Source organism: Scyliorhinus canicula, chromosome 13 (assembly GCF_902713615.1).
Source record: "Scyliorhinus canicula chromosome 13, sScyCan1.1, whole genome shotgun sequence".
NCBI classification, from domain to species: Eukaryota; Metazoa; Chordata; class Chondrichthyes; order Carcharhiniformes; family Scyliorhinidae; genus Scyliorhinus; species Scyliorhinus canicula.
Window position 1 is genome coordinate 5,603,378 of NC_052158.1, and position 27,898 is coordinate 5,631,275.

Consider the following 27,898-nt stretch of genomic DNA (forward strand, 5'->3'; position numbering starts at 1 on the left):
CAAGAGCAGACAGCTGACGGTGGACATCAGACGCCTGCTAAATGGTGGAGTAGTGGATGAGGTGGAGGGATGTTGTAGGCTGCAAAGAGACATTGATAGGATGCAGAGCTGGGCTGAAAAATGGCAGATGGAGTTTAACCCTGATAAGTGCTAGGTGATTCATTTTGGTAGGAAATATTTCAATGCGGATTACAGGGTCAACGGCAGGGTTCTGAGGAATGTGGAGGAACAGTGAGATCTTGGGGTTCCTGTCTACAGATCTCTGAAGGTTGCCACTCAAGTGGATAGAGCCGTGAAGAAGGCCTATAGTGTGTTAGCATTTATTAACAGGGGGCTTGAGTTTAAGAGCCGTGGGGTTACACTGCAACTGTACATGACCCTGGTGAGACCACATTTGGAGTATTGTGTGCAGTTCTGGTCACCTCACTATAGGAAGGATGTGGAAGCATTGGAAAGGGTGCAAAGGAGATTTACCAGGATGCTGCCTGGTTTGCAGGATAGGTCTTTTGAGGAAAGGTTGAGGGAGCTAGGGCTTTTCTCTTTGGAGCGGAGGAGGATGAGAGGCGACTTATGATGAGGGGGATAGATAGAGTGGACTTTCAGAGACTATTTCCTCAGGTGGATGCAGCTGTTACAAGGGGGCATAACTATGTTCGGGGTGGGAGATACAGGAGAATCATAGAATTTACAGTGAAGAAGGAGGCCATTCAGCCCATTGAGTCTGCACCGGTCCTTGGAAAGAGTACCCTACCTAAGCCCACTCCTCCACCCTATCACCGTAACCCAGTAACTCTACCTACCTTTTTTGGACACTGAGGGCAATTTATCATGGCCAATCCACCTAACCTGCACATCTTTGGACTGTGGGAGGAAACCGGAGCACTCAGAGGAAACCGGAGCACACGGAAGAAACCCACGCAGACACAGGGAGAACTTGCAGATTCCGCACAGACAGTGACCCAAGCCGGGAATCAAACCTGGGACCCTCGAGCTGTGAAGCAATTGTGCTAACCACTATGCTACCATGCCGAGTGATGTCCGAAGTAGGTTCTTTACTCAGATAGTGGTTAGAGTCTGGAATGGACTGCCTGCTGTGATAGTGGAGTTCGTTTCAAGTGGTTATTGGATAGGCACATGGAGCACACCAGAATGACAGGGAGTGGGATAGCTTGATCTTGGTTTCGGACAATGCTGGGTACAACATTGAGGGCCGAAGGGCCTGTTCTGTGCTGCACTGTTCTATGTTCTATGTTAAATGTAATCATGTCCCCAACCAGGGAGGAGACACCAGACGTCATCCTCTCCCTGGACACAGAGAAGGCCGGGTGGAGTGGAAGCCCCTCATTAAGCTAATGGAACGGTTTGGGTTTGGGCTGGTTTTAACCTCATGGGTGAAACTGCTGTACAGCGCACTCCTGGCGACGGTATGGACAGGTGACACCAGCTGATGCTATTTATGGTCGCTCATATGCACGAGAGAGAGATGCCCACTGCCCTCGCTGCTGTTTGCTCTGGCAACTGAACCACTGGCTATCGTGCCCAGATCAGCGGAGGGGTGGAGAGGCATTCAGAGAGGAGACAGGGAGCACAGACTCTCTCTCTCTCTCTGTGCCGCAGAGAGGGCTGCGCTCGGAGGGGGGGGGGGGGGGGGGGGGGGGTGCTTAGCACAGCCAAACCTCCTATACTACTCCTGGGCAGTGAATGTAGAAAGGGTGCGGGATTGTTTAGGGGCAGAATGGGTACAGATGGAAGAAACCTCCGGTATTGTGATGTCCCTGCGGGCACTGCCCACCGACCCACCCCAGACAAGTGCTTGACAAGCTCAGTGGTGGTCGCCACACAAAGTCTGGGACCAGCTCAGACACCACTTTAACCTTAAAGACATGTCCGTCACAGCCCCTGTATGAAACAACCACAGGTTCACCTTGGCCAAGATGGACACCACGTATAAAACCTGACGAGGGGAGGAAGAGGTTTTGAGGGTCAGAGATGTGTACGGAGACGGCAGAGCAGTAAACTTGGGGATCTAACGGAGAAGCTGCAGGTCCCCAAAACGAACGAGCTCCAGCATCTTCAATACGGGACTTTCTCCATAAGGAAGCTCCATCATTCCCCCAGCTACCCAGACACACCCCACAGGGCAGACTGTTAGCACAGGATGAATTAGGGGAGGGAAAGTGTGCGGACAGATAAGGATGACTCCTGGAGTAGGTAAGAACCCCACTGGACGAAACGAGAGAGAGATGGGAGGAGGAGGAGGATAGCGGGAGGACTCCAGAGTGAGATATTACGCAGGGTGAACTCCACCTCCTCGTGTGCGGGGCTGAGCCTGGGACAGCTGAAGGGGGCACACAGGGCACGCCTGACCAGGATGCATGAGCGGTTTCTTCCCCATGAGATAGATGTGAGCGGCCAACTACTCGCACATGTTCTTGTCCTGCCCAAGGCTGACCGGATTCTGGACCACCTTCTTCGAGGCCGTATCCGAGGTGGTGGGGGTCGTGGAGGGATGCCCATTAGTGGTGGTCTTTGGGGTGTCAGAACAGCCAAAACTCTTGGCAGAATGTCCGATGCCTTTGCCTTCAGCTCCCTGACTGCCCGGCGACGACTATTGCTCGGATAGAGATGGGCAGAGCCCAAGGCCTCAGGCTGGCTGGGCCGATCTGGTGGAATTCCAGAGGGCCGAGAATATCAAATTTGCCAGCGGGGTCGGATGAAGGGTTCCAGTCGAGGTGGAAGCAGTTCACAACCATCTTCAAAGACGTGTTCCTGACCAGCAGCTTGGGGGGAGCGGGGAGGGGTGCAGGGCAGGGCAAGGGTGCGCGGGGCAGGGGGGGGGGGGGGCGTCGACACCTGTGGCACGGCTGCTTCCAAACCGCATCACTGTGACCTCACCCTACAACGTGTTAAATCTCAGTTTATATTCTCTCATGCTGAACTTTGTAAATATCTGTGGGGTTGTTGGGTTACGGGTATAGGGTGGATACGTGGGTTGAGTAGGGTGATCATGGCTCGGCACAACATTGAGGGCCGAAGGGCCTGTTCTGTGCTGTACTGTTCTATGTTCTATGTTCTATGTTGCTATTGTGTATTTTGTATGTTTGTTGTAAATGAAACTCTTCAACAAAGATACTTTTTAAAATCAACATTTTGTTGGTTTTCAAGACTTTCCCCAATACTCTGGCTTCCTACTCATCTTCCTCTTTATTTTAAATATTCTATCGGAGGTATTTTCAAATACAACAGAAAGGAAACGAGCCAACACCAGCAGCAACAATGAACAGGACACAATTAACAATAACCCCCCAAGGGAGGCCTGGTGCTCCGCATCGTTTGACAATGTCTGACTCCTGCCCACGGCAGCACTTTCCACCATCCACCTGGGTGATCCCTGCCTGCGAACCGGCTATTCCATCACACGGTGCCATCGGATCCCTGGGGTGATGGTGGTGAGAGCGGGCGAGGAGGAGGAGCCCAGACCACCCACAGCGTCGGCCCATTCCACTCCACTCGCCCACGCCCCCTCTGTGGCCAGCCCCACTCACACCCATCTGACAGAGCACCGAGGCAGGTTGGAACGGTGTGAACAGGTGTTTAATGTGACAACGAATATACAGATTTGTGCCCAAGCCCCTATCACTAAACTGTGCCCTGCACCCATGCCAACTTAACCGATGTCTAACTTCCTGGTCATACGTGTCCTAATGCTACATCAGGTAGGTACATCAGGGGTGGAGGTGGCCTGCTGTGACTCCTGCCCTGGGACCTGGGTCCCCGTTGGCGGGCGTCTTCTGGGACGACCGGGCCTCAATGGGCCCGGCCGCTGCTTGGGTGTCCCAGGTGGCATTGTGCTGCCCTGTTATGCCCACTGCCCACCAGATGCGCCAGGGACAGGAGGGGGGAGTCTGAGGTGCTGCGGTGTTCCAGCACCTCACCTACGGGAGTCAGCGGCACGGGCCCCATCAACTCCTCTTCCCTCAGGGCGCCCAATGGCTCTTGGGCTACTCCATGAGATGGTGGTCTGAGCGGAGCTATCACCTGAGGCTTCCCTGCCACCTGGCGCTTGCCAGTCCTGGAGTCCTGCTCTGGTCTCAATCTCAATCAGGGTCTGCACGCACGCGGCCACGGAGCACAGGGAGTGGACCATCTCCATCTGGGACTGCGCCACATCACCCATTGATTGTGCCACTACCTTCTGGGTCTGTGTCACATCAGCCAGTGACTGGGCAAATCTCCCTCTGGGACTGGGCGACCTCTCTCTGTGTCTGTGCCACGTCGGCCAGCGCCTGGGCAATGCCACTGATGTTTCCAGCCATGGCCTGCTGTGACTGGCCCATACTCAGAAGTGCCCCTGCAGTGGGTGGCATGGGAGCACAGTGGTTAGCACTGTTGCTTCACAGCGCCAGGGACCGGGGTCAATTCCGATCTTGGGTCATTGTCTGTGTGGAGTCTGCACGTTCTCCCCGCGTCTGCGTGGGTTTCCTCGGGGTACTCCGGTTTCCTCCCACAAGTCCCGAAATATACGCTGTTAGCAAATGTGGACATTCTGAATTCTCCCTCTGTGACCCGAGCAGGTGCCGGAATGTGGTGATTAGGGGATTTTCACAGTAACTTCATTGCAGTGTTAATGTAAACCTACTTGTGACACTAAGAAAGATTATTATTATTATTTCCAGGTGGCTCTAGCACATGGCTGCCTGGGAGGCGGCAACCCTGTCCTGGGCCTCGGCCAGCACCTGCAGAGAATGTCCCAGGCCTAGGAAATGCTGATCCATGCCAAAGCCCTCGCCCCCCCAATGCCTCCACCGCGGACGCCACCGTGTGGTGTTGGCCTGGGTGGCATGCATGGTCAGCACCCCCTCCTGCACCTGCACGCGATTGTCCTCCTCCACCTCCGCCTACACCTGAAGGTGGTGTGGGGGTGAGGGTCATGGCGTGGGGCTGAGGGTGAGGGTGGTGTGGGGCTGAGGGTGAGGGTGGTGTTGGGCTGAGGGTGAGGGTGGTGTGGGGCTGAGGGTGAGGGTGGTGTGGGGCTGAGGGTGAGGGTGGGGCTGAGGGTGGTGTGGGGCTGAGAGTGAGGGTGGTGTGGGGCTGAGGGTGGTGTGGGGCTGAGGGTGAGGGTTGGGGGGCTGAGGGTGAGGGTGGGGGTGAGGGTGGTGTGGGGATGAGGGTGAGGGTGAGGGTGGTGTGGGGCTGAGGGTGAGGGTGGTGTGGGGCTGAGGGTGAGGGTTGGGGGGCGTCGGTTTGACACACGTGTCATGAGGAACCGTAACTCAGGGTCTCACCTCCTTGCCCATGGCCGCCCTCCACCCCGGCAACCTCCCATTCTCCAGGCTGCCGACCACGTTCAGGGCCCTCTGCTCTGTCACAGTGAGGGTCCGCAGGTCCGGCGGTCCTCCTCCAGTTATCTCCCACTCCCGGCGGTTCTGAGCGGGCTTTTCCTGGCGGGGGTTAACAGAAAACGACAGCGTTAGACAGTCCGACGCATGCAGCCCAGGGGGTGGGTACCTGGTGGCTTCAGTCGCTCGGGCACCCGGCCATGGCGGCCGGTATGGGTACCAACATGTGGTTCAGGGCGAGGGGGGTACGCCTGCTCTCCGGGTTGGGAGAGGGGTGGGTTATTGGTCTCTGGGATGGGGGTGGGTGCCAGGGGCACAGCGCTGCCTACTCACCCTGGCCGCCCTGAGGAGGTCGGACAGTTTCTTCCGGCACTGCTGACTGGGCCGGATTATGTTGCTCACGGCGCTAACCGCATCTGCCACCTGCGCCCAGGCACGCTGAACGGCGGCGGCTGGCAGCCTCCTTCCCGGGCCGGGGTACAGGGTTGCACGCCTCTCCTCCACCACATCCAGCAGGGTCTCCAGCTCGGTGTCTCCGGGGTTCTGCTCTCCTCGCTGCCGTCTTGTTGACTGGGATGGTGTATGTGAGGAGTGAAGTGTGTCTGTGTAGCTGCAGCTTGTCAGCCTCCTGAATGTCAATCTCAGACCTGGCCAATCCAGCACCGTTTCTCATTGGAATCGATTGTGTTCCACGTGGCGCCGGTGCTAACCCCTCAACAGTAGCCGAATCGGTCCAGGTGTGGCGTCAGCTTTGCTGTTGTGAAACTCGACGAATCCTGCGCCGGCGCCAACACTTAGCCTCACGAACAGAGAATCCCACCGCATATTTTTATACATTTAAGGGATATTAAGGTTGTTGGTTCGGCCAGCATTATTGGGGAATGGTACATTTAAAGGGACAGGTCAGGAGGAGCTGGACAATATGTTTCAGTTTGTGTTTCCCACAAAGAAAAACACAACTTGACCATCCAGTAAACAGGGGATGGTTTAGCTCACTCGGCTAAATCGCTGGCTTTTAAAGCAGACTAAGCAGGCCAGCAGCACGGTTCGATTCCCGTACCAGCCTCCCCGGACAGGCGCCGGAATGTGGCGACTAGGGGCTTTTCACAGTAACTTCATTGAAGCCTACTCGTGACAATAAGCGATTTTCATTTTCATTTCATGCCTGGGGCTGCTTTGAGAGAGAAGTTAATGAAGGAGAGCAGCAGGCTGCCAGTCACTCACAGGACAAAATCCCCACCTCCTCCCATCCTCTCTCCATCCACCCCCACCACCAACAGACCTTCACTCTCATTGCTGGGTTCAATTATTCCCTGTCACTCCCTCTAATCCGGTTTATTCTTTATTCTGCTCCGGGTTTTATCTTCAGCTCTCAAAGTGGGAGGGACCGAGAGCAGCAAACAACAATAATTCCTTGAGGATTGCAGTGAACGTCATGAGGGAGTTACTGAACTGAATGTGTTCAGCAGCAGAACAGGAACATTGCAACTGAAAGTGGTTTGAAACAGGAAGTGCTGAGTGTGAACATGGCTTCCAGACAACAGGAGGAAAGATGGACTGAGGAGGCAATTTGTCCCATTTGTCTTGATTTCTTCACTGATCCGGTTTCACTGGAGTGTGGACACAACTTCTGCCGCTCCTGTATCACCCAGCGTTGGGAAAAGAAGGAGAAAAACTCCTGCCCGGAATGTCGACAGGAGTTTCCAGAAAGAAACCTCACGGAAAGTTGGGCCTTAGTGAATCTGGCTGAGAAAGCTCGAAAATTGAAGCTGAATCGTGAAGAGAAGGAAAGTAACCTTCACTGTGAGGAACATCAGGAAGAACTCAAGCTGTTTTGTGAAACTGACAAGAAATTAATCTGTGTGAATTGTGTAGTTTTGCAGGAACACAGGGAACACCACTTCATCCCGATTAAAGAAGCTGTTGAAATCTACAAGGTAAAAGGGAACAGATTTGATCCCCTGATTATTTGATCACATTTTCAGGGCCTAACACTTTTATTTTCTGATTTTTTTCTCCCAATCCCAGGTTGGGGTGAAATCTTCCTTAGATTCTCTCACAGAGAAGAAATCGACGGTTCTAGAAATAGAGCAGCAGCAGAAACAGAAGATTTCCCAAATTAGGGTAAAGTCTCCCTGTGCTGAGCTTCCAAATTTAATTCATTATTTTGTTGTTTTTATGACAGAAACATATTATTTTTAATGTTTCTTCTTATAGAAACAGTCGGTCAGTCTGCAGAGCCACATCACATCCGAGTTCACTAAAATGCGCCAGATTCTCACTGAGAAAGAGCAGCGTCTCATCCGAGATCTCAGGGAAGAAGAGGAACAAATTCTAAAACCAATGGAGGAAAATCTTTATGAAATTGAGGAGAATTTGAATTCTATTCAGGAGAAGCTCTCAAAGGTGGAAAACCAGTTGGATGAAAAAAACGAAGTGAAATTTCTGAAGGTGAGGGATTATATTTCAGTTCAGTTCAGTTCAACAAAAGTACACAGTCACAACATGATCCACACGAGCCTCCTCCCATCCTACTTCATTTCCCTGTCAATATATCCTTCTGTTCCTTTCTCCCTCATGTGTTTATCCAGCTTCTCCTTAAATGTATCCCTGGCTTTCCGTGGGTGGGTGGAATTTAATGCTGCCCCCCCCCCCCCAGGGTACATTTAGTCAGGGTGTGGGGTGAGGGGAAGGGGACATGGGGAATGACACTGTGTGGAGTTTCTGTTGTCTTTCTATCTCTACACAGATTAAGTCTGTGGTGGTAAGTCTTGTGGGACAGCCTTCCTGTAACCAATTCAGCCCCTTAACAGGGCAATTAATGTTCTCATCCTGCTGTCACTGGTATTCCCCCAGCAATGAGCAGGGGTCTCACAATATGGGAAGCCTGAAAATCAAACCCTGTTGGGATTACTGGTGGGATTCTGGGAGGGGGTGGGGGGGAGAGGTGGTGGGATTGAGGATGTAGCGGGAATGCCCTTGTTCAGTTGCACTGTGTACCTGATTGAGGGACTGTAAGAGATTCACGCTCCCGTTTCCTCTGACTGATAGTTCTTGACTCGAGGATTTTACAAAAAACATTGGGTGGCACAGTGGTTTGCACGGTGGTTAGCACTGTTGCTTCGCAGCGCCAGGGTCCCAGGTTGGATTCCTGGCTTGGCTCACTGTCTGTGCGGAGTCTGCACGTTCTCCCTGTGTCAGCGTGGGTTTCCTCCGGGTGCTCCGGTTTCCTCCCACAAGTCCCGAAAGACGTGCTGTTAGGTGAATTGGACATTCTGAATTCTCCCTCTGTTTACCTGAAGGGGCGATGGAATGTGGCGCCTTGCGGCTTTTCACAGTAACTTCATTGCAGTGTTAATGTAGGCCTACTTGTGACAATAAATATTATTTTTAAAAAGTTATCTAGGGGGGATGGCAGGGAAGACAGTGCAATGTTCCTCCTGCAGAATGTTTGAGGTGAGGGACGCCGTCAGTGTCCCTGCTGATTTCACCTGTGGGAAGTGCACCCATCTCCAGCTCCTCAGAAACCGCATTAGGGAATGGAGCTGGAGCTGGATGAACTTCGGAGCATTCGGGAGGCAGAGGTGGTCATAGATAGTAGCTTCAGGGATGTAGTTACTCCGAAGAATCAAGATAGATAGGTGATGGTGAGAGGGGCTGGGAGGAAGCAGTCAGTGCAGGGATCCTCTGTGGTCGTTCCCCTTAGTAACAAGTATACCGTTTTGGATACTGTTTTTTTTTAATAAACAATTTTATTGAGGTAGTTTTTGGCTTTATAAACAGTTACAGACATCATCAGAAAGAAAGCAAAAAAGGCAAAAATGTGCAAACATCCACATACTTTCAATACTTCCATCGTAACATATTGCACAAGCCCGCTCCTCTCCCACCGGTACTACCCGCCATATTTTCCCTCCTACTCTACTCTACCCCCCCCCCCCCCTCCCCCCACCCCCTTGCTGACGCTCACTCTCCCGCAAAGAAGTCAATAAATGGTTGCCACCTCCGGGTGAACCCCTGCACAGATCCCCTCAAGGCGAACTTAATTTTTTCCATCCCCAGGAAACTCGACATGTCCGCCAGCCACCACTCAGTCTTCGGGGGCTTTGAGTCCCTCCACGCCAATAATATTCGTCGCCGGGCTATCAGGGAAGCAAAGGCCAACACATTGGCCTCTTTCTCCCCCTGGACGCCCGGGTCATCCGAAACCCAAAAATTGCCACCCCTGGACTCATCACCACCCTTGTTTTTAGCACCTGGGACATGACCCCCGCAAATCCCTCCCAGTAACCCCTCAGCTCAGGGCATGCCCAAAACATGTGAACATGGTTCGCTGGTCCTGCCGCGCACCTAGCGCATTTGTCCTCTATCCCGAAAAATTTGCTCATCCGAGCCACCGTCATATGGGCCCGGTGAACGACCTTAAATTGGATCAGCCCGAGCCTAGCACATGTCGCGGTCGAATTTACCCTACTCAGGGCCTCTGCCCACAGCCCATCCTCCATTTCCCCGCCTAGCTCCTCCTCCCATTTAAGTTTCAGTTCCTCTGTCTGGGACCCTTCCTCCCTCATAAGCACCTTATATATACCCGAGACTCTGCCCTCCCCTTCTTCCCTCCTAGAGACTATTCTGTCGAGGATCCCCATTGGCGGGAGGCGTGGGAAAGATGGGACCTGTCTACGAACAAAGTCCCGCAACTGTAGGTTTCTAAAATCATTTCCCCTTACCAACCCAAATTTCTCCTCCAAGCTCCTCAAACTCGCGAAGCTCCCTTCCAGGAACATATCACCCACCCTTCCCGCCCCTGCTCGCCGCCATACTCGGAACCCCCCATCCATACTGCCGGGGGCAAACCGATGGTTGTCGCAGATTGGCGCCCAGACAGATGCCCCCATCTCCCCCACATGCCTCCTCCACTGGCCCCATATCCGCAGGGTCGCCACCACTACCGGGCTGGTGGTGTACTTGGCCGGCGGCAGCGGTAGAGGAGCCGTGACCAGGGCTTCCAAACTGGAGCCCCTGCACGAAGCCGCCTCCACCCGCTCCCAAATAGACCCCGTACCCACCATCCACTTCCTTATCATAGCGATGTTGGCCGCCCAGTAATAATTGATCAGACTCGGCAAAGCCAGCCTTCCCTCGCTGTGGTTCCTCTCCAACATTGCCTTCTTCACCCGCGGGGATTTTCCCGCCCAGACAAAGCTCATGATCAGCCCGTGAACTCTTTTGAAGAAGGACTGTGGGATAAAGATCGGGAGGCACTGAAAAATAAACAAAAATCGAGGGAGGATTGTCATCTTTACAGTCTGCACCCTCCCTGCCAGCGACAGCGGGAGTGCATCCCATCTCCGAAACTCTCCCTTCATTTGCTCCACCACCCTGGCCAAATTTAACTTATGCAGCCTGCCCCAGTCTCATGCCACCTGGATTCCCAAATACCGGAAATTCTCCTCAACTAGCCTAAACGGTAGCCCTCTCAATCTGTTCTCCTGGCCCCTTGCCTGGACCACAAACATTTCACTCTTGACCGTATTTAATTCGTATCCTGAGAACTGGCCGAACTTCCTCAGCATTCCCAGTATAGTTCCCATCCCGGCCACTGGGTCCGACACGTACAGGAGCAGGTCGTCTGCATAAAGAGAAACCCTGTGTTCAACCCCGCCCCTCACCATCCCCTTCCAACCCTCTGCGGCTCTCAGCGCAATCGCCAGCGGCTCTATGGCCAGCGCAAACAGCAGCGGGGAGAGCGGGCAGTCCTGTCTGGTCCCTCGGTACAACCTAAAGTACTCCGACACTTCTCTGTTGGTCCTGACGCTGGCCCTCGGGGCCTGATATAATAATTTGATCCAATCCATCAATCCCTCCCCGAACCCAAACCGTCCGAGCACCTCCCATAGATAGTCCCACTCCACCCGGTCAAAGGCCTTCTCGGCGTCCATTGCCACCACTACCTCCACCTCTCTACCCACCGGGGGCATCATTATCACATTGAGCAATCTCCTCAGATTGGCCGCCAGCTGCCTACCTTTCACGAACCCCGTTTGATCCTCCCCAATCACCTCCGGTACACAGTCCTCCATTCTACCCGCCAGTACCTTTGCCAGGAGCTTGGCGTCTACATTAATCAGGGAGATTGGCCTGTAGGACCCGCACACCTCCGGGTCTTTACCCCGCTTCAATATCAGAGATATGGTGGCTTGTGACATTGTCGGCGGCAGGGTCCCTCTGTCCCTTGCCTCATTAAAAACCCTCGCCAAGACCGGGCCCACCAGCTCAGAGAACTTCCTATAAAACTCTACTGGGTATCCATCCGGCCCCGGGGACTTCCCCGACTGCATGGCCTTTAGGCCCCCCAATACCTCCTCTACTCTAATCGGGGCCCCCAGCTCTTCCACTCGCGCCCCACCCACTGTTGGGAATGTTAACCCGTCCAGAAACCTTTTCAACCCCTCCGGTTCTTCCGGCGGTTCCGAAGTGTACAGCTTACGATAGAAGTCCCGGAATACCCTATTCAATTCTGCCGGGTCCTCGACTTTGCGCCCCCCCTCGTCCCTCACTCTACCTAATTCCCTGGCCGCCTCCTTCCTCCTGAGTTGCTGCGCTAACAGTCTGCTAGCCTTTTCCCCATGCTCGTACACCACTCCCCTCGCCTTCCTAAGCTGTTCCACGGCCCTGTTCGTGGATAGTTCCCCCAGTTCCGCCTGTAGTCTCTGCCTCTCCCTGAGTAAAACCTCCCCCGGGGACTCCGCGTGCTCTTCATCTATCCGACCCATTTCCCTGACCAATCTATCCATCTCTGCCGGGTCTGCCTTGGCTCTGTGGGCCCCAATTGAAATCAGCTCCCCCCCGCACTACTGCCTTTAGCGCCTGCCACAAGGTCGCCGCTGAGACCTCCCCCGTGTCATTCACCTGCAGGTAATTTTTTATACATTTCTGAAGCCTCTCGCAGATCCCCTCTTCCGACAGCAGTCCCACATCTAGCCTCCATTGCGGGCGTTGATAGCTCGCTCCCCCGAACTGCAGGTCCACCCAATGCGGCGCATGGTCTTAAATGGTAATTGCTGATTATTCCGTGTTCTTTACCTCCCCCATACAGTCCCTGCTTAGTACAAAGAAATCTATCCTGGAATATACTTTATGGACGTGCGAGTAAAACGAGTAGCCCCTTCCTGTTGGCTGTCTATCTCTCCAGGGGTCCACTGCCCCCATTTGCTCCATAAACCCTTTCAGCTCCCTTGCCATTGCTGAGAGTCTACCCTTTCTGGGACACGACCGATCCAAAGTCGGGTCAAGGACCATGTTAAAGTTCCCCCTCCCCCATTATTAGCCTGCGAGAATCCAAGTCCGGGATCTTCCCCAGCACTCTTTTAATGAAGTCCACGTCATCCCAGTTCGGGGCATATATATTCACCAGCACCACTCTTCTCCCCTCCAGTCTGCCCCGTACCATCAGGTATCTGCCCCCCCTGTCCGCAGATATGCCCTCTGCCTCAAATTGCACGCGCTTGTTGATCATGATTGCCACCCCTCTGGACTTCGAGTCCAAGTCCGAGTGGAAGACCTGGCTAATCCAGCCCTTCCTTAGCCTGGTCTGGTCTGACACTTTCAGATGTGTCTCCTGCAACATAATTACGTCCGCCCTCAGGGCCCGCAAGTGCGCGTACACCCGCGCCCTCTTAACCGGCCCATTCAGTCCCTTGACGTTCCAGGTGATCAGCCTGGTCGAGGGGCACATCCCACCCCCCCGCACCCCGCCGGTCAGCCATAGCCTTTCTCGGGCCGGCCCCTGACCCGTGCGTCGCGCCATTCCTGGCCCGCCCTTTGGCTGCCTCCACCCTCGACCTCCTTTCCAGTGCCTATTTCAAGTCCCTCTCCCGTCAGCAGAACAACCCCCCCCTCCCCTAACCCCATCCCCTGATACCCCCACCCCTGCCATCTACTGGCTGTAACTTCCCCCCCATCTGACTCCCTTGACTAGCCAATTTGCTAGCCCGGTGACTCAACACTCCGGCGCCTTCCTGTCTCATTCCCATTGTTTCCCCGTCCTCCTCCCCACCCACTGGGGCAAGCCTGCTCCAGTGTCTTCCGCGAGCTGCACAAAAAGCACAAACCAGCCCAAACAGGAAAAAAAAACACAGAAAAAAGAGAAAAAGCACATAAATGTCCATGAACCAAGGAAAGAGTCTCAAATGTTCCGCTTGGCCCCTTTGGCCCAGCAAACCGTTGAGCAGCAGTCCAGGCACATTCGGCGTTCCTTCCCACAGAAATCCTCGGGCCCTAACTCGCGTCCTTGGGGCCTCCTTTCGGGACCAGCCCCAGGTCCCTCACAAAATCCATCGCTTCTTCGGGCTCGGAGAAGTAGTGGTGTTGACCCTGGTGCGTGACCCATAGCCGAGCTGGGAACAGCAGACCAAACTTCACGTGCTTCTTGAACAGCACCTCCTTGACATTCTTAAAGGCTGCTCACCGCCGAGCCACCTCCTGGCTTAGGTCCTGATAAATGCGGAGAACACTGTTGTTCCACGTGCTGCTCCTGGCGCTCTTTGCCCACTGCAGCACCCGCTCCTTGTCCACGAACCTGTGGAACCTAATCACCATCGGGCGGGGGGGGGGGGGGGTCCGCCCGGCCGCCCCTGCCTTGCCTGCGCTCTGTGTGCCCCCTCCAGCTCCAGCGGTCGTGGAAAGGCTTCGGCTCCCATCAGCTGCTTCAGCAGGTCTGCTACAAACGCTGCAGCATCAGCTCCCTCCGCCCCCTCCGGGAGGCCGACCATCCTCAGATTGTTCCTGCGGACTCTATTCTCCAGCTCCTCCATTCTGTCCAGCAGTCTTCTCTGCCGCTCTTTCAGGCCGTCCACTTCTAGCGCTGCAACCGTTTGCGCATCCGCCTGCTCCTCCACCGCCTTTCCCAGCTCCTTAACTTTAACATCCTGCGCGTCCAGCCTCTGGTTCAGCTGATCCACCGCTTTCTGGATTGGATCCAAGCTGTCCCGCTTCAGCGCTTCAAAACTGGACTTCATTACCTGGAGCATGTTATCCAGCGCCTGCTGGATTGCTGAGTCCGGGGCCCGTGTGTCCGCCATCTTAGGTCCCAGGTAATTTTCTTCAGGTCCTTGTCTCTGTCCCTTTTTCTCCTTCTTCTGCCTTCTGGAATCCCGCTGTTCCATGTGCCGCAGCCCGCTCCTCAGCACCTTCGCTGCCGCCTTCCTTCGCCCAGCTCCTTAAATTTTACCTCCTGGGCATCTGAAGTGGGTCCAAGCTGTCCCTCCTCAGCAACTCCAAACTTTTTTTCCTTGTCCTGGAGGGAGGAAGGTCCGTGGGTCCGCCATCTTACCCTTCAGGTCAGTTTCCTCCTTGTCTCCATCTCTCTTTCTTCCTCTACCTGCTGGCCTCCCACGCTTCCATCTGCTGCAGCCCGCTCTCCTCTTCTTTCACGGCAGCCTTTTTGCCGCCCCCGTGGTCCCGCTATCGCGGGGAATCAACTGTTAAGCCCCGCCGGAGTGAGAGCCCGCCGAATGTGCGGCTCACTCGAACATCGCCGCCACTGGAAGTCCGTTTTGGATACTGTTGAGGGGGACGACCTACCAGTGGTAAGTCACGGTGAACGGATCTCCAGCATTGAGACCGTCCCTGTGTCTCAGAAGTTAAGGAGGGTGAGCAGGAGAGCAATAGTTATTGGGGACTCGATAGTTAGAGGGACAGATAGACGGTTCTGTGGCAGCGAAAGAGACTTATGGGTGACCGTGTTTTCAGAAAGGGGGAGGGGGAACAGTCACAAGTCGTGGTACACATCGGTACCAATGACATAGGTAAGAGAAGGGACGGGGATTTAAAACAGGAATTTAGGGAGCTAGGGTAGAAGCTGAGAGCCAGGACAAACCATGTTGTCATCTCTGGTTTGTTGCCCATGCCATGTGCTGGCGAGGTGAGGAACAGGGAGAGAATGCAGATAAACACGTGGCTGCAGGGATGGTGCTGGAGGGAGGGTTTCAGTTACGTGGATAATTGTAGCACATTCTGGGGAAGGTGGGATCTGTACAGACAGGACCGTTTGCACCTGAACCAATATCCTGGGAGGAAAATTTGCTGCGGCTCTTCGGGGGTGTTTAAACTAATTTGTCAGGGGGGTGGGAAAATGAGCCGTTGTCCAGAAACCAGTGTTGAGAGTAGTGAGGCACTGAGGAGGGTATCAATGTTGCAGGCAGACAAGGTGTACCGGCAGACAGAAAGGTGGGTTGAAGTGTGTCTACTTCAATGCAAGGAGCATCCGGACTAAGGTAGGTGAACTTGGAGCGTGGATTGGTACTTGGGACTACGATGTTGTGGTCATCACGGAGACATGGTTAGATCAGGGACAGGAATGGTTGTTGGAAGTTCCGGGGTATAGGTGTTTCAGTAAGAGTAGGGAAGGTGGTAAAAGAGATGGAGGAGTTGCATTGTTAATCAAGGATAGTTTATCGGCTGCAGAAAGGCAGTTCGAAGGGGATCTGCCTCCTGAGGTAATATGGGCCGAAGTTAGAAATAGGAAAGGAGCGGTCACATTGTTAGGAGTTTTCTATAGGCTCCCAAATAGTAATGGAGATGTGGAGGAAAAAATTGCAAAACAGATTATGGATAGGTGTGGAGGTCTCAGGGTAGTTGTCATAAGTGACTTTAACTTAGCAAATATTGATTGGAACCTCTGTAGGTCGAATAGTTCAGATGGGGCAGTTTTTGTACAATGTGTGCAGGAGGGTTTCCTGACACAATATGTGGATAGGCCGACAAGAGGTGGGGGGGCACATTGGATTTGGTACTGGGTAATGAACCGGGCCAAGTGTTAGATTTGTTTGTGGGAGAACACTTTGGAGATAGTGACCACAATTCGGTGACTTTCACTATTGCAATGGAGAGGGATAGGGCCATACGGCAGGCAAGGTTTATAATTGGGGGAGGGGTAATTATGATGCGATTAGGCAAGGATTAGGGAGCATAAGATGGGAACAGAAACTGTCAGGGAAAGGCACAAATACTGCGTCTCCTTAATAGGTATGTCCCTGTCAGGCAGGGAGGAAATGGCCGTGTGAGGGAATCATGGTTCACAAAAGAGGTTGAATGTCTTGTCAAGAGGAAAAAGGAAGCGTATGTAAGGATGAGTGATGCACTATAAATTACGACGAGACTGGAGTAGAGAGTAATCGAGGCTTTATTACACAGAGATGTGTGACCTCCTACAGCAGCTGGCGAAACGGCTGCTGTTCGGAGAGCACACACATTTATACTCCGCCTACTGGGCAGAGCCAGCAGGCAGGGATCTATCCCCGTACCTGTAGTACAGGGGCCTAACCGTAATACCAGTATATACAATATGATACAACAGTGGTGACTACCACAATGAGAAAACAAGGTTCAGTTGGGTCGCTTGAGAGTTACAAGGTAGCAAGGAATGTGCTAAAAAAAAGGCCTAAGGAGAGCTAGGAGGGGGCATGAGAAGTCCTTGGCGGGTCGGATCAATGAAAATCCCAAGGCTTTTTACTCTTATGTGAGAAATAAAAGAATGACCAGGCTGAGGTTAGGGCCGGTCAAGGACAGTAGTGGGAACTTGTGCATGGAGTCAGAAGAAATAGGAGAGGCATTAAATGAATACCTTTCTTCAGTGTTCACCAAAGAGAGGGGCCATGTTTTTGAGGATGAGAGTGATACAGATGGGTAGGCTGGAGGAGGTAGATGTTCTGAGGAAGGATGTATTAGCAATTTTGAAAAACCTTAGGGTCAACAAGTCCCCTTGGCCAGATGATTCCAAGGATTCTTTGGGAGGCAAGGAATGAGATTGCGGAGCCTTTGGCTTTGATCTTTGGGTCCTCACTGTCCACGGGAATAGTGCCAGAGGACTGGAGAGTGGTGAATGTTGTTCCTCTGTTCAAAAAAGGGAATAGGAATGACCCTGGTAATTATAGGCCGGTTAGTCTTACTTCGGTGGTCGCTAAGTTAATGGAAAAGGTCCTGAAGAATAGGACTTATGGCCATTTGAAAAGATGCAGCTTAATCCGGGATAGTCAACACGGATTCATGAAGGGTAAGTCTTGCCTCACAAATTTGAGTGAATTCTTTGAGGAGGTAACTAAGTGTGTAGATGAAGGTTGATGTCGCAGACGTGGATTTTAATAAGGCACTTGATAAGGTTCCCCATGGTTGGCTTATGAAGAAAGTAAAGAGGTGTGGGATAGAGGGAAATTTGGCCAATTGGATAAGTAACTGGCTATCACATAGAAGACAGAGGGTGGTGGTGGATGGAAAATGTTCAGACTGGAGACCAGTTACCAGCCGTGTACCACAGGGATCAGTGCTGGGTCTTCTGCTATTTGTGATTTTTATCTATGCCTTGGAGGAGGGGGGCTGAAGGGTGGGTCAGTAAATTTGCTGATGACACCAAGATTGGTGGAGTAGTGGATGAGGTGGAGGGCTATTGTAGGCTGCAAAGAGACATTGATAGGATGCAGAGCTGCACAAAAAAATGGCAGATGAAGTTTAACCCTGATAAGTGCGAGGTGATTCATTTTGGGAGAATAAATTTGAATGCGGATTACAGGGTCAACGGCAGGGTTCTGAGGAATGTGGAGGAACAGAGAGATCTTGGGGTTCATGCCCACAGATCTCTGAAGGTTGCCACTTGTGGTGGTATGATTAGCATAGCTGCCTGCCATTGGTGCAGAACACCGGCTTACCATTGGCCCTGGTCGGTCATGTGCCTCTCGACCGGTTGGTTGAGATCAGTCATGTGACGGCTCCCCGATTGGTCGAGATGCTGGGTTAACCCCGCCTCCAGGGCAGGGTATAAATACCCAGTACGCCCAGCGGTCGTCCTTGTACTGTAATCGACCGCAGGGCTAACATCTAGTAGATTAAAGCCATACTTTTGTTCAGCAACTCGTCTCGCGTTCAATTGATGGTACAGCAATTTAATCTACTAGAAATTTGAAGATGGAGCTCCGGATCAAGCCTGAATGCTTCCGCATCGGCCCGCAAACTCCAAAACGCATCGGAAATCTTCAAGCATTGGCTGGCGTGTTTCGATAGCTATCTGCCGACCGCAAGCAGCCCCAGAAAGGCACAGAAGCTTCATATTCTCCATTCCAGCGTGGGAATGGCGGCCTACGCGATGATAGGGGAAGGAAAGGAATATGACGTGGCCATGGATACGCTAAAAGGACAATTTCTTCAGCCAGTAAACCGAGTGTTCATCCGACATCTGCTGGCTGCCAGACAACAGTTCCCCGGTGAGTCCTTGGACGATTTTTACCGGGCCCTCGCTGTCCTGGGGAAGAATTGCGCCTGCCTCGAAGTTTCAGCCACTGGGCACATGGAACTTTTTTTTTTTTTTTAAATAATTTTTATTGAAAGAGTTTTTCCATACAAACATTTACCCCTACTAATTTTTAAATTATTTACAACACAATCCCTCTAGGCAAATGTCCCTCCCTCGCCCGCCCTCTCGCGCGCACCGGTCCTCCCCCCCCCCCCCCCCCCAGGCAACCTTAACAAACAAGGCAGCCTACAGTTTCAGACATGAGCAGCGAGCAGACTTGCCCGCGTTACAGTCGTGCATGTCCCCCCACGACCCTTGCTGCCCCCCCCCCCCCCCCCCCCCCCCCGGGTTGCTGCTGCCACGACCCCGAACGTCTATCTCTGATCTAAAAAGTCAAGGAAAGGTTGCCACCGCCTGGAGAATCCCTGTACCGACCCTCTCAGGGCAAATTTGATCCTTTCCAGCTGAATATAGCTAGCCATATCATTAGTCCAAGTTTCAACGCTTGGAGGCCTCGCGTCCTTCCATTGAATTAATATCCTTCGTCGAGCCACTAGGGACGCAAAGGCCAGTATTCCGGCCTCCCTAGCCTCCTGTACCCCCGGTTCTACCCCGACCCCAAAGATCGCAAGCCCCCATCCTGGTTTGACCCTGGACCCCACCACCTTCGACACCGTCTTTGCCACCCCCTTCCAGAACCCTTCCAGCACCGGACATGCCCAGAACATATGCACATGGTTCGCTGGGCTTCCCAGACATCTGACACACCTGTCCTCACCCCCAAAGAACCGGCTCATCCTTGTCCCCGTCATGTGAGCTCTATGCAGCACCTTAAATTGAATGAGGCTCAGCCTCGCACACGAGGAGGAAGAATTGACCTTCTCCAGTGCATCCGCCCACGTCCCGTCTTCTATCTGCTCTCCCAGCTCCCCTTCCCACTTGGCTTTCAGCTCCTCCCCTGATGCTTCTTCCGCCTCCTGCATTATCTTGTAGATGTCTGATATCTTCCCCCCTCCGACCCAGACCCCCGAGAGCACCCTATCACTCGCCCCCTTACTGGGGAGCAGGGGGAACCCCTCCACCTGCCGTCTAGCAAATGCCTTCACTTGTAGATATCTGAACATGTTTCCCGGGGGGAGCTCAAACTTCTCCTCCAGCCCTCCCAGGCTCGCAAACCTCCCCTCTATAAACAGGTCCTTCAGCTGCCGTATGCCCACCCTGTACCAGCTCTGAAATCCCCCGTCGATGTTCCCCGGGATGAATCTATGGTTCCCTCTTATTGGCGCCGCCAACAGACCTCCCATTTCCCCCCTGTGTCGCCTCCACTGCCCCCATATCTTGAGGGTGGCCGCCACCACCGGGCTCGTGGTGTACCTCGTGGGGGGGAGCGGCCATGGTGCCGTTACTAGGGCCCCCAGGCTTGTGTTGCCACAGGACGCCCTCTCCATTCGTTTCCAAGCTGCCCCCTCCCCTTCCATCATCCACTTGCGCACCATTGACACATTTGCCGCCCAGTAATACCCCGAGAGATTGGGTAGTGCCAGCCCTCCACTGTCCCTACTCCGCTCCAAAAAGACCCTCCTCACCCTTGGGGTGCCGTGCGCCCACACGTAGCTCATGATGCTACTCGTCACCTTTTTGAAGAAGGCCCTAGGGAGGAAGATGGGCAAGCACTGAAATAAAAACAGGAACCTTGGGAGGACCGTCATTTTGATTGACTGCACCCTCCCCGCCAGCGACAGCGGTACCATGTCCCACCTCTTAAATTCCTCCTCCATCTGTTCCACCAGCCTGGAAAAGTTCAACTTGTGGAGGGTCCCCCAGTTCCTTGCCACCTGCACCCCTAAGTACCTAAAGCTCTTTCCTGCTCGCTTGAAGGGGAGTCTCCCAATACCCTCTCCCTGGTCCCCCGGGTGTATCACAAAAACCTCGCTTTTGCCCAAATTTAGTTTGTACCCCGAAAAGTCCCCAAACTCTGCTAATAGTTCCATTATCTCCGGCATTCCCCCTTCTGGGTCTGCCACGTACAGCAGTAGATCATCCGCATACAGCGATACTCGATGTTCCTCCCCTCCCCTAGTCAGTCCTCTCCACCCCCCTGAACCCCTCAGTGCCATCGCCAACGGTTCGATCGCCAGTGCGAAAAGTAGGGGGGATAGGGGACATCCCTGCCTGGTCCCTCGGTGGAGCCCGAAATACTCCGACCTCCTCCCGTTTGTCACTACACTCGCCATCGGGGCCGAGTAGAGCAACTTCACCCACTTAATAAACCCTTCCCCAAACCCAAACCGTTCCAACGTCTCCCACAGGTACTCCCACTCCACCCTATCGAATGCCTTCTCCGCGTCCAGCGCTACCACTATCTCAGCCTCCCCCTCCACTGCCGGCATCATAATTACATTCAGCAATCTCCGCACGTTCGTGTTGAGCTGCCGCCCCTTCACGAACCCTGTCTGGTCCTCATGGATTACCCCTGGCACACAATCCTCTATTCTAGCTGCCAGGATCTTTGCCAGCAACTTGGCATCCACGTTCAGAAGCGAGATAGGCCTGTAGGACCCGCACTGCACGGGGTCTTTATCCTGCTTCAGTATCAGGGAGATCAGAGCCTGCGACATTGTCGGGGGCAGAACCCCCCCCTCTCGCGCCTCATTAAAGGCTCGTACCAGTACTGGCCCCACCAAGTCCACATTTATCTTGTAGAATTCCACCGGGAACCCATCTGGCCCCGGCGCCTTCCCCGCCTGCATCTGACCTATTCCCTTGACTAACTCCTCTAGCCCTATTGGCGCCCCCAGCCCTTCTACCAGCCCCTCCTGGACCCTTGGGAACCTCAATTTGTTTAGGAAGTCCTCCATTCCCCCTCTCCTCGTCGGCGGCTCAGACTGATACAACTCCTTGTAAAAATCCCTGAAGACCCCGTTCACTTCTTGCCCCTTCTGTACTACCTTCCCGCCCCTCTCCTTCACTCCCCCAATCTCCCTAGCCGCATCTCGTTTGCGAAGCTGGTGTGCCAGCATCCTGCTCGCCTTTTCCCCATACTCATAGACCGCGCCCTGTGCCCTTCTCCACTGCGTCTCTGCCTTCCTGGTGGTCAGCAGGTCGAACTTGACCTGCAGGCTGCGCCGTTCTCCCAGCAGCCCCTCCTCTGGTGCCTCCGCATATCTCCTATCCACTTCCAATATCTCCCCCACCAGCCTCTCCCTCTCCTGCCTCTCCTTTCTTTCTCTGTGTGCCCTTATGGAGATCAGCTCTCCCCTGATCACTGCCTTCAGGGCCTCCCAGACCATCCCCACCTGCACCTCCCCCGTGTCATTCAAGTCCAGATAGCTCCCAATGCTCTTCCGGACCCTTTTACACACCTCGTCGTCCGCTAACAGCCCCACATCCAGCCGCCACAGCGGGCGCTGGTCCCGCGCCTCCCCCATTTCCACATCCACCCAATGTGGTGCATGATCAGAGATCGCAATGGCCGAGTACTCAGCTTCCCGTACCCTCGGGATCAGCCCCCTGCTCAACACGAAGAAATCGATTCTGGAGTACACTCTATGGACGTGGGAGAAAAAGGAATACTCCCTCGCCCTCGGCCTACCAAACCTCCATGGGTCTACTCCTCCCATCTGCTCCATGTACCCCCTCAGCACTTCTGCCGCCGCCGGCCTCCTATTGGTCCTTGAGCTCGATCTGTCTAGCCCGGGGTCCAGCACTGTGTTGAAGTCCCCCCCCATGATCAAGCCCCCCGCCTCCAGTCCCGGAATGAGGCCCAATAGGCGCCTCATAAAACCCGCGTCATCCCAGTTCGGGGCATATACGTTGACCATCACCACTTTCTCCCCCTGCAGCTTACCCTTCACCATCACATACCTACCCTCCTTATCCGCCACCACCTCCTCCGCCACGAACGACACCCTCTTTCCCACCAGAATCGCCACCCCCCCGGTTCTTTGCGTCCAATCCAGAGTGGAACACCTGTCCCACCCACCCCCTTCTCAGGCGAACCTGGTCCACTACCTTCAAATGGGTCTCCTGTAACATTGCTACATCAGCCTTCAGTCCCTTCAGGTGTGAGAATACCCTTGATCTCTTGACCGGCCCATTCAGCCCCCTCACGTTCCAAGTGATCAGCCGGGTCGCGGAACGACCCGCCCCCTTCCCCTGCCAATTAGCCATGTCCCGTTCCCTGCTCGCCCCGAGTCAGCCCTCCCCCTCTGACCCGCTCCCCATGGCGATGGCCCCCTCCCCCCACCTCTCCAGTCCTCCACTTCCCGTTTCTGGTCTTTTCAGCAGCAACCCGGTGTCCCTCCCTAACCCCCCCCCCCCCCCCCCCCCCCCCCCCCCAGGCTAGGACCCCTCCTAGCCGCGATGTACCCTCCATCGTACTCCCGTAAGTCAGCTGGTTCACGCTGACCCGGCTGCTCCTGCCACACTCTGACTCCCCCCGGCTCGGGGGGAGGGCCTCCCCCCCCTTGCCACTCCTCCCTGGCCCCGCTCCAGCGCGGGAAAGGTCGCCATTGCTAGCCACGCCCCGCACTCCTCCCCTCCCCCCTCCTCTGCCCCGCGCGCTGGAAAACAGAGGAAAGCCCGCGCTTTCGCCCTGCCACACCCCACCCCGCCATCTTCAGTTCCACCCCCGTCCCCGTCCATGCCTGTAAAGAACCCCCCCTAGGAGCCCATATCCCCGATCTGCTCTCCCCCCCGTCCCGCCTCCCCAACTTAACATTATAAGTAACAGATAAATAACAAATAACAATGTACTTAACAGTCGCCCTCTACCAAACAGCATAAATAACCCTAAATAACCATGAATAACCACAATAACAATAACTAAGGGAAGTTGGCAAAGGGGGAAAAAACATCAGAAGAAAAACCACAGCAAGAGTTCAAAATCCAAACAAAGAATTCAGCAGAAAGTACCCGAGCGGCTACGGCCGCCAAGTATCCCCTGGGTCTAATTCGAGTCCAGTTTCTCTTCCTGTACAAAGGCCCACGCCTCCTCTGGGGACTCAAAATAGTGGTGTTGGTTCCTGTAGGTGACCCACAAGCGCGCTGGCTGCAGCATTCCGAACCTGATCCGTTTTGCATGTAGCACCGCCTTCGTCCGGTTGTACCGGGCCCGCCGCTTTGCCACCTCCGCACTCCAGTCCTGGTAGACCCTCACCGTCGAATTCTCCCACTTGCTGCTCCTTTCCCTCTTGGCCCACTCCAGCACTCTCTCACGGTCGCTGAGTCGCTGGAACCGCACCAGCACCGCCCTCGGGGGCTCATTTGCTCTTGGCCTCCTAGCCATGACCCTGTAGGCCTCTTCCAGCTCCAGGGGCGAAGGGACGGCCCCTGCCCCCATCAGGGAGCTCAGCATTTCTGCTACATATCCCGGGAGGTCTGACCCCTCCAGGCCTTCTGCCAGGCCCAAGATCCTCAGGTTCTTCCGCCTCATTCGGGTATCCAGCTCCTCAAAACGGCTCTGCCATTTCAGGTGGAGTGCCTCGTGCACCTCTACCTTTCCCACGAGGACCGTGGCCTCCTCCTCCCTCACAGTCATCTCCTGTTGCAGCTCCCGAATCGACGCCTCTTGGGTCGCCTGGGCTCCCATCAGCCTGGTGGTCGTCGCATTCATTGACTCCAAGAGCTCCATTTTCAGCTCCGTAAAGAAGCGCAGGAGAGCGGCCTGCTGCTCCTCCGCCCATTTCCTCCATTCCTCGGGTGCGCCACCGGCCGCCATTTTGGTCTTCTTCCCCCGCTTTTTTTTGGGAGCTGCTGTTGCTTTCTTTACCACCCCACTCCGGGTACCGACCATAAAGTTGGTCTGGTTCTCTTCAGGGAGCCTTCCCCCACCGGGAATTGTCCTTACAGCGCCGTTGGGGCCCTCCAATCGGCCCGAAAACACCTTTGCAGCAGGAGCAGCCAAACGTGCGACTTAGCTGGTCATAGCCGCAACCGGAAGTCGGCACATGGAACTTTTGATCAGAGATGCTTACGTGGCTGGGATGCAGTCCACCGCTATCCGCCAGCGGATGCTGGGAAAAGACGACCTCAGCCTAACTGAGGCACGGACTCTCTCCACCTCCCTGGAGGTCGCCGACTTAAACGCCCGCGCCTATGTCCCCAGCCGTGCTGCAGCGCCCTGGGCCTCCTGGCACGCTTCCCCACCGCCATCCGCCGCTCCCGAACCCCCTCAGGCCTGCGCCGCGGGACACCCCGACAAGTCCGCGGGGCCCCGCTGCTATTTCTGTGGGTTTGCCAAACACCCTTGCCCGCGCTGCCCGGCCCGTTCCGCCCTTTGTAAGAGCTGCGGGAAGAAGGGCCATTTTTCGTTGGTCTGCCAGGCCAAATCGGTCGCTGCTGTGCCGCGCAGCGACAGGGGATCTCCTCCTCTGGGCCCTTCCGGGCCCTTCCAGCGCAGCGCACCAATCTCCCTCCTCCCCCCCCTACCCCACCCCCGGGCCCCTGCGCCCGGCCTGCGCGCCTCTCTGCCCCCGCTCTCAGCCGCTCCGATCGGCCCGCTGGCACCGCTAACCCCGCCCCCAGCAATCACGAGGGTCCTGGGCGCCGCCACCTCGGGACCCCGACTCCACGTGCGGGTCCTCTGTGTGGCCATCTTGGGGCCCCGACCCCACGTGCGGGTCCTGGGCGCCGCCATCTTGGGGTCCCGACTCCACGTGCGGATCCTGGGCGCCGCCATCTTGGGGCCCCGACTCCACGTGCGGGTCCTGGGCGCCGCCATCCTGGACTGGCACACAAGGTCCTGCCAGCACCCACTCGGCCGACGACGATGATGGATCTTCTCCACGGCTCGTGGCCATTCAGCTCGACCAGTTACGTCCACGCTCGCGCGCCAAGATGACGACGCAAATCCACCTCAACAGGCACGAGACGGGCTGCCTGCTGGACTCCGGGAGCACGGAAAGCTTCGTACACCCTGACACGGTAAGACGCTGCGCGTTCCCTGTCCACCCTGTAAAACACAAAATCGGGTTAGCCTCAGGTTCGCACTCCATCCGCATCACTCCATCCGCTGCTGCATTGCGGACCTCACGGTCCAGGGGAAGGTTTTTAAAAATTATAAACTCCTTATCCTCCCACCTTTGCGCACCGGCACTCCTAGGAATGGACTTCCAGTGCAACCTGCAGAGCTTGACCTTCCAATTCGGCGGCCCTATACCCCCCCTCACTGTCTGCAGCCTCGCGTCCCTCAAAGTGGACCCTCCCTCCTTGTTTGCTAATCTCACCCCCGATTGCAAACCCGTCGCGACCCGGAGCAGACGGTACAGCGCCCAGGACCGGACCTTCATCAGGTCCGAGGTCCAGAGTTTGCTGAAGGAAGGGGTCATTGAGGGCAGCAACAGTCCCTGGTGAGCCCAAGTGCTGGTGGTCCGGACTGGGGAGAAAAACCGGATGGTCATTGACTACAGCCAGACCATCAACCGGTTTACGCAACTGGACGCGTATCCTTTCCCCCGTATTTCCGCCATGGTAAACGAGATTGCGAAATACAAAGTCTTCTCAATGGTGGACCTCAAGTCCGCTTATCACCAGCTCCCCATCCGCACGAGTGACCACAAGTACACCGTGTTCGAGGCAGATGGGCGCCTCTACCACTTCCTCAGGGTTCCATTCGGTGTCAAAAATGGGGTCTCGGTCTTCCAACGGGAGATGGACCGAATGGTCGACAAGTACGGATTACGGGCTACCTTGTATCTCGATAATGTCACCATCTGCGGCCACGACCAGCAGGACCACGACACCAACCTCCGAAAATTACTCCAAACGGCAAAACTCCTTAACCTAACTTACAATAAGGATAAGTGCGTGTTTAGCACCGACCGTCTAGCCATCCTCGGCTACGTAGTGCGTAACGGAGTGATAGGCCCCGACCCCGAACGCATGCGCCCCCTGATGGAACTCCCTCTCCCCAATACCCTCAAATCCTTTAAACGCTGCCTGGGTTTCTTTGCTTACTACGCCCAATGGGTTCCCAATTACGCCGACAAGGCCCGTCTCCTCATTCGAGTCCACAACCTTCCCGCCGTCGTCAGAGGCCTGCCAGGCCTTTAGCCGCATCAAAGCGGACATTGCAAAGGCCACGATGCGCGCCATCGATGAGTCCCTCCATTTCCAGGTCGAGAGCGACGCATCAGAAGTAGCTCTGGCAGCCACCCTGAACCAAGCGGGCAGACCCGTGGCCTTCTTCTCCAGAACCCTCCAGGCTTCCGAACTCCGCCACGCCTCAGTGGAAAAGGAAGCCTAGGCCATAGTCAAAGCTGTGCGACATTGGAGGCACTATTTGGCCGGCAGGAAGTTTACCCTCCTCACAGACCAACGGTCAGTAGCCTTCATGTTCGATAATGCACAGAGGGGCAAGATTAAGAACGACAAGATCTTGCGGTGGCGGATCGAGTTGTCCACGTACAACTACGATATCTTGTATCGTCCTGGGAAGCTCAATGAGCCTCCTGATGCCCTGTCCCACAGTACCTGTGCCAGCGCGCAGATAGACCGCCTCCGCTCCCTCCACATGGACCTCTGCCATCCAGGGGTGACCCGCTTCTATCATATCACTACTCCATCGAGGAAGTCAGGACAGTAACCCGTGACTGCCACATCTGCGCAGAGTGCAAACCGCACTTCCACCGCCCCGAGCGCGCGCATCTGATCAAAGCATCCCGCCCCTTCGAACGTATCAGCATCGACTTCAAGGGGCCCCTTCCCTCTAGCAACCACAACATTTACTTCCTGACGGTGATCGATGAATACTCCCACTTCCCCTTCGCCATTCCCTGCCCCGACATGACCACATCGACCGTCATTAAGGCCCTCTTCTCCATCTTCTCCCTGTTCGGCTACCCCGCGTATATACATAGCGATCGGGGGTCCTCATTTATGAGCGACGAGCTGCGTCAATTCCTGCTCTGCAGGGGCATTGCCTCTAGCAGGACGACCAGCTATAACCCCCGGGGTAACGGACAGGTCGAGCGGGAGAATGGTACCATCTGGAAGACCATCCTACTGGCCCTCCGGTCCAGAGATCACCCTATTTCCAGATGGCGAGGTTATCCCCGATGTCCCACATTCTATCCGCTCCCTCCTATGTACCACAACTAACCAAACACCTCATGAACGTCTTCTTGTTTTCCCCAGGGTCGTCCTCTGGATCCCCTCTCCCGACGTGGCTGGCCGCCCCCGGACCCATCTTGCTCCTGAAGCATGTGCGGGTGCACAAGTCCGACCCGTTGGTGGAACAAGTCCAGTTACTCCACGCTATCCCGCAATATGCGTATGT

At 55.0% G+C, this 27,898-nt stretch overlaps 1 protein-coding gene across 1 annotated transcript in view; it reads left to right on the forward strand.

Moving 5' to 3' along the window:
• Nucleotides 1–6,732: 6,732 nt before the first annotated feature.
• Nucleotides 6,733–27,898, forward strand: part of LOC119975840 (zinc-binding protein A33-like) — a 43,997-nt gene continuing 22,831 nt past the window's right edge. Inside the window, exons 1-3 of the mRNA XM_038815721.1 lie at nucleotides 6,733–7,276; nucleotides 7,368–7,463; nucleotides 7,557–7,790. Coding sequence (XP_038671649.1) covers nucleotides 6,866–7,276; nucleotides 7,368–7,463; nucleotides 7,557–7,790 — 741 coding nt within the window. The 5' untranslated portion in view covers nucleotides 6,733–6,865. The remainder of the gene's footprint in view (nucleotides 7,277–7,367; nucleotides 7,464–7,556; nucleotides 7,791–27,898) is intronic.